Genomic DNA, 6,767 nt, shown 5'->3' with positions numbered 1-6,767 from the left:
GGCACTAATATAACTGGTCCTAAAAATCTACGACGAGCTGTATTTTAACAAGCGTGGACAAACTACATGGGGATTCAGTGTGCTTGCTTTGACAATTTGGTGAGGTCAATTTGTAAAGAAAGACTACGCGCCTGCGCACATATACATTCAAATGCGCATACCTATAGACCGAACACGTAATATGCATGTGCACGCCGACTGTGTTTTCACAGATTCGCGTTTTTGATGTTTACGTGGAGATTTTTCGATTAATCGTTTTTTAAAACGTGGTCGATTCAAAATCGATTCTCAAAGGCCACAAATCATTTTTTTTCCCATATTTATTTCCGCAAACATTGAACGTAAGATTAATGTTAATCTAATTACTAGTCTTCTCCATTAGATGTCACCCTCTTATTTGCCTTGTGCGATGTTACCAAGGAGCGAGAGGCAAACCTGTCATTCATTCATTCAGTGCTTAAAATGGCGGTTTCAGGTGCTTTGTCGACGTTGATGCCACCTTCACATAAAAAGTCAGAGGTATGGAAGCATTTTAGATTTCGCAAGCAAGACGACGACGATAGTGTTGTGGACAAGAACAAAGCTATTTGCATGATTTGTAATGCAGAGGTGAAATGCTGTAGTAATACTACAAATCTGCGGAACCATTTGATGAGACATCACCCAGACGTTACAACACCCCCACAGCCGAGCACACAACCGAAGATTTCAAATGCATTCACAAGCAAAATTCCTCACAATTCACCTCGTGCACAAAAGATCACTGGATCGATTGCATTTTTTATTTGCAAAGACATAAGGCCATACAGCGTAGTCGAAAACGACGGATTCCGTTACATGTTGAATGTGCTGGAGCCTCGTTATTGTATTCCTAGTCGCAAACGGATGAGCGAAGAGATTATCCCAAGACTGTACAATGAAGTGAAGCAAAACATTACTCTGTCCCTACAGTCAGCGGACAGAGTGGCCCTCACTCAAGACATCAAGACACCTATGTCACAATTACCTGCCACTATTTAGATAACTGGGTTCTCATTTCAAATGTGTTGCAGACCAGAGGTATGCAGGATAGTCACACAGGGGCAAATATATGTGCATTGCTTTCAGATGCGTTGGAAGAGTGGGGGCTTACTGAGAAAGACCCGATCATTGTGACCGACAATGCTACCAATATGATACGTGCCGTGGAGATGATGGAGCTACTCCATATTGGCTGCTTTGCTCACACAATAAATCTAGCATCGCAAGCTGCGCTGAAACTTCTGGCCATCTCTCGTTTGCTAGGGCGAGTTAGGCACATAGTGAAATTCTTTCACAGGAGCGCTAACGCTAACAAAGTTTTCAAAGAAAAACAGACGCTACTGAACTTGCCCTGTCGCAAACTTAAAATTGACGTGGTGACCAGGTGGAACAGCGCGCTGGACATGCTCGACAGATTTTTGGAGCAGCAACCGGCAATCTCAGCCGCACTTCTTTCTCCTGAAGTCCGTCGGAGCGAAAATAACCTATGTACTCTGACAGAGGCGGATATAACTGTGGCCAAAGACATCGTGAAAGCTCTTCGGCCGATGAAGAGTGCAACTCTGGTGATGTCTGGGGAGAACTCCGCTACCCTCTCTATTATTGCACCATTGCACGCACAGCTCCTTGATGAGATGCGCTCGACTGCCAGTGATTCGACTGTCATTAAGGAACTCAAATCTGCCGTGCATGACAACTTGAGGTTTAGGTATGTTTACAAAAACAGCTAGTACTATACTGTATATAAAATGTAAACATTTGTGTGAATGTTACAACAGAGTTTGTGTATGTTGATGCCATAAGGTAATTTAAATGTGATTGTCTAATCTTTAAAGATATGCAAATCTAAAAGAGAAGCTGTATGTTGCATCCGCCCTGGACCCTCGTTTCAAGACTCTTCCTTTCATCTCTGAAGGGGAACGCAAGGACACATTCACAACATTGATCAGTGAGATTGTCACTCTTGAGCAAGTTAAGGTAGGTTACAAGTTGTATAAAGTTTTAAAACTGAAAATGTAAACAAATATTTTGCAACTGCATATAAATATATAATGAATTAAAGTAAAATAATAAAATGGGCAACATTAAATTCAAATGTAATTTTAATTGACATTTTCCTTGTTTCTAACTATCAGCAGCAAGGATCTGATAGTGCTGGTAATGGAGGCAGTGCACCTGTACAGGAGCAAAAATCCCTTGGTGAAGGTGACCCCTCCCCAGCCCCACCAAAGAGGTCAAAAGAATGCTAGAATGCTACAGTAGTCTGTGCTACTGCTGCAGACAGGCACTAGAAGAAGTTGGCAAATACAGAGAAGTTACACCTATACCTCTCTCAGAAGATCCACTTAAGTGGTGGTGTAAGCATGAAGGAGTGTACCCACTTTTGTCCCTCCAGGCAAAATGCTACCTTTGTGTTCCAGGGACCAGTGTCCCAGCTGAAAGAATTTTCTCCACAGCTGGAGACATTATTACAGCTCAAAGAAGTTGCCTTCTGCCAGAGCACGCTGACCAACTCCTTTTCTTGCAAAAAAATTACAGTTTCCAATGAGGCAATGTTACTGTACTTTGAGCCTACTGTTAGTACTAGTGTTAAAGTGTTAGTTGTAACACTTACACAGTGTTAGTTGTAAAAAGAAAAAAAATATGAATGTATTCATCATGTATGAATTTCTTTCTTCTGTTGAACACAAAAGTTGACTTCCATAATATAAAATAAATAAATAAATAAAAAGTCATTTTGAGACCAAAAACAGTTTGGTTCCCCATATTCTTCAAAAAAATCTTCTTTTTTTTTTTTTTTTCAGCAGAAGAAAAAAAATATATTATACATGATGAATACATACATAAATGATGACATATTTTTTTATTTTTAGGTGAACTATCACCAATAAGCCAGTATTAGTTGTCCTACATTGTTCATAGGCTTGTAGCCTCAATGTTACAGCAAATTTTGTAAAATTGTATGATTATTTTATCTTAAAAATGAAATAACATGATCCTGTTTGATCAAGGAATGCGACTGTTCTGACTTTTTTCAGCATACATTTTTCATCTTGCATCAAAATTGTATTGTATTTATTTAACATAATTGTATGCATTTGAAAATTAGAGATGGGTTCTGTTTTAATGTACCCAAGTGTACCTAAAATAAAAGAGTTTAATATACAGGTTTGTGGCTCTTAATTTATTTTTTATTAATTACCCACTTGTAAACTTATGTTCACTGTTCTTTTTTATAAATATAGTATTTGTATTAAATCTATATTCATTGAGTTGAATCGAGAATCGAGTATAGAAAATCGAATCGAGAATCGAAATCGAATCGATTTGAGAGCTTGTGAATTGAAATCGAATCGATCTGGAACATCTGAATTGATACCCAGCCCTAGCGGAGATGATAACGTTTTTCCACATTTTTCAACGCTTGCACCTGGAACCTATTTCAAGGTTTGCATTCTCGAGCCACCAGGCACTGTTGTTGTGCAAATGAGCGGGCCGTGGCGTGTTAAAGGTTTTCTGTTAGAATGGTGTAATGTAAGCGGCCCCTAAGTTAATAACTAATGATCTTTGCAATGGAAGTGAATCGATCAAAACTAACTTTAGCTGGACAATAACTTTATTCAAGAGCTGCTGTAAAGCCAAAACAATCTCTGTTACTTTAATTTCCTATTATCACTGTAAAGCTGCTTTGAAACTATCTATATTGTTAAAAGCACTATATAAATGAAGGTGACTTGCTAAAAGGGATGATAAAGTAATGGGTTGCTGTTTGGGGTGGGTGAGTTTTACCTGCAAAGCTGACCACTGTTACACTTGCAAGGATGAAATTCCTCAAAATGATCCCATAACCTCGAAGAATAGAAAAATGTATCACTTTCATTATAATATGTATAAGAACAGGAGAAAGGACTGGTTTAGTCATTCTAGACAGATTTAGCAACTGTCACAGATTGGGTCTGATTGCTGTCACTGTGTATCCGATGGATGTCTATATGACGGTGCTGGAACCAAAACTCTGATAACAGGATTGAAATCTCAATCATCTTTGCAAGGCTGAGGTCAGCAGGACACGTCCCACTGTCTCATGCCATCAAACGGCGATGAGCCTTGGATAAAACACACAGCCTAGCTTGTCTGCTGAGGATTATAGGGCTCATGTCACAGGCAAACAGAGGGTAGGATCCGAACGTGGCGGTTTATTCAATAATCCAGATCAAAAATGAGAAACAAACAATGACCCAATGCTGGGAAGAGGATAATGAAGGTAGTCCAAGATCATAATTAGACATGCACAAACAGAAGCTCAAGCAAAAATAGCATTTTTTTTTTTTTTTGACTGAAAAGATAATTGTTGGGGTAAACAGACTTACATTAAAGGTCTAAACACGATTTATAGATTATCAAGACAGAATATGCTAATTAATGACTAGAAGATAACTACATTTAAGCTACATAAATTCATCAACTAACCATTCAGAAATGTTGTCTACATGTTGTCACTTCTTCTTGAGTCTCTCCATCTTTCTGACTTCGGTTTGAACATAAAAGGCAAAAAGTTTTTTAAATTTTCAGTGTGAGGTAAAATGACAGGAGCTGTTGAAGCTCCGTCCCCTGTGCTGGGAGCAGAAGCTAATTTGCATTTAAAGGGACAGACACAAAAACGGTGTGTTTTTGCTCACCTTCAAAACGTGACAACTTTAACATGCTATATAAAAATATCTGTGCGGTATTTTGAACTAAAACTTCACAATACACACTTTGGGGACATCAAATACTTTACATATTTCGAAAAGTGCATTATACCACCCCTTTAAATAAAACAGCAACTTTACACTTTTACGCAACTTGTTTTCAACCACAGATGACAATAGAGAGTCCAGAGCACCTTTATATAGAGTACTGTAGAAATCCTAAAACCCAGAAATGAATTATCTTTTTTGCACCTCTGGTTCCATCGCCCAGAAGCCAAAGAGATTTTGAATGGGCTTTTGGTTAAAATGCCTGAAACACTTTTACATTGTTACTCAAACTTTCCAACTTGTAGATGTTAAGTAAAGATTAACAGTGTGGTCGGTTAGCTTTTTTCTTCTGACAATTGTATTTAGGCTTCTAAATACATAAAAGTTGTGTTCATTTGTGAAGAATGCCATGATGAACAAAATGTGTAAGAATCACAGACTTTGTCACAGAGCACATTTTCTGCAATAATCAAAAAAAAAAAAAAAAAAAAAAAGGTGAAATCCTATTGGCTTTTGTAGAGTTATGTTACATGGAATGGCTCTCAAAAATATGTCATCCCTGCAGCACTCTTAGCAATTATCTTTAATAAGAAAAAATATATATAAAATGGTTATTATGAGTTAGACAGACTTATTAGAAACTTGATCATCATAAAAAAATTATTTAAATGAGGAGGGTGATCACATTTTCAGTGCAAAATGATAATCTACTTGAAATGGAACCCACAAACTGTAGCTATAAACTGGATTCATGTTCCGAATGAGAAGTTGTGAAACTTGCAGAAATCTTTTTCTCAAGCAAAGTAGTTCACTCCATTATTTTATGTTGCTTCATAAAAGTCTATTGCAAAAAATTGTGTTCATAAATTGGCTGACAATGCATTTTCACATATTTTTCTGCTGAACGCAGCAGGCAAGGCAAAAGCAGTCAATTCCACAATGAATATGTGGCACTCATGCACTGAAGATGTAGGATGTGTGAACTGGCACCAAAGCAGCACTAACCAAACTGGACCAGTAAGAACCAAGTTTTATTTTATTTATTTTTCTCAAAAAGTACATTTTTTGGCTGGTTACCATGACAGCTCTTTTAGTGCTATCGACAGAGTTGCCAGGTCTCCACAACAAAACCTGCACAATTGCTAATCAAAACTAGCCCACGGCTTCTTCAACCTGTGGGCAACAAAAACAACCCACGACATGGCAACACTTCTATCTGCATATTAGACTATCATTGTATGGACTTCCATTACTGACGCCAGTTACCATATATATAAAATACTGTTTAAAGCTGCTCAAGAAGCCTTGGGAGCTGAAACCCAATTTGGTAAGGGGCTTTACATTTCCAACCCATGCTCAAAGGGGTTGGCCAATCACAAAAGACTGGGCCAGCTGAACAATGAGAGCAGAGTGGGCTTTTCGGAAAGGCAGACTTCAAAGAGTCATGAACTAAAACAGAGTGTTTCAGGCAAAGGTTGAAATATGTGCTGCATAAATGTGCAGTATGATACAAATAATTTGTTTAAATTATGTAAATGTATTCTAGCAGACCCCCAAAATATTGACACTTTAATATAATTCAAAAATACCTACTTTATTTTTTTTATTCTGGTATGATGGCTGCTATGGGTGAGAGGTTGAATGCTTGCTTGGCCAAAATGAAGACAGCTTTTTGTGGATCCATAGCTGGTGTCTGCTTTGAGTAATAAGCTGAGTCAAGCACATCATGAAGACGGCATTTCAATCAGAGCAAAAATCAATTCCCGTCAGTTTGAATCTGGCTGCGCAGAGAAGTCCCTTCATGCGAGCCTCAGAGGACAGCCGAGGTGTGTGTGACCAGAGACACAAAAGACAGCACTATTAACCTACGTTGTCCCACAAGCTTTCAATCAACCTCCTCCTGTCCTCGCTCACGTGGATGCATGTGTGAGTGTAATGACTGATTGCAAAGTGGGTGCAGCACTGATTTACAATGCCGTTGTGTAGGGTGACCATGGAGGGGGTTAC

General features: G+C 38.4%; 1 protein-coding gene across 1 annotated transcript; it reads left to right on the top strand.

Annotated features, from left to right (window-relative positions):
- Positions 1 to 844: 844 nt before the first annotated feature.
- LOC311068755 (E3 SUMO-protein ligase ZBED1-like) lies at positions 845 to 2,649 on the top strand. The gene is made up of 3 exons (XM_084091382.1): positions 845 to 1,729; positions 1,857 to 1,998; positions 2,157 to 2,649. Exons 1-3 carry the CDS (start codon positions 1,062 to 1,064, stop codon positions 2,268 to 2,270), a joined length of 924 nt encoding a protein of 307 aa, XP_083947508.1. The 5' UTR covers positions 845 to 1,061; the 3' UTR covers positions 2,271 to 2,649.
- The last annotated feature ends 4,118 nt before the right edge of the window (positions 2,650 to 6,767 follow it).

The sequence above is a fragment of the Abramis brama genome (genome assembly GCF_963993115.1).
Source record: "Abramis brama genome assembly, chromosome: 18".
NCBI lineage: Eukaryota > Metazoa > Chordata > Actinopteri > Cypriniformes > Leuciscidae > Abramis > Abramis brama.
This window is presented reverse-complemented; position numbering and strand designations above follow the sequence as displayed.

Excerpts from the sequence above, each read along its gene's own strand:
- LOC311068755 (XM_084091382.1), top strand. The coding sequence starts at position 1,062 with ATGCAGGATAGTCACACAGGGGCAAATATATGTGCATTGCTTTCAGAT. Across the intron at positions 1,730-1,856 it reads CATGACAACTTGAGGTTTAG|ATATGCAAATCTAAAAGAGA; the intron begins GTATGTTTACAA and ends TAATCTTTAAAG. Across the intron at positions 1,999-2,156 it reads TCACTCTTGAGCAAGTTAAG|CAGCAAGGATCTGATAGTGC; the intron begins GTAGGTTACAAG and ends TCTAACTATCAG.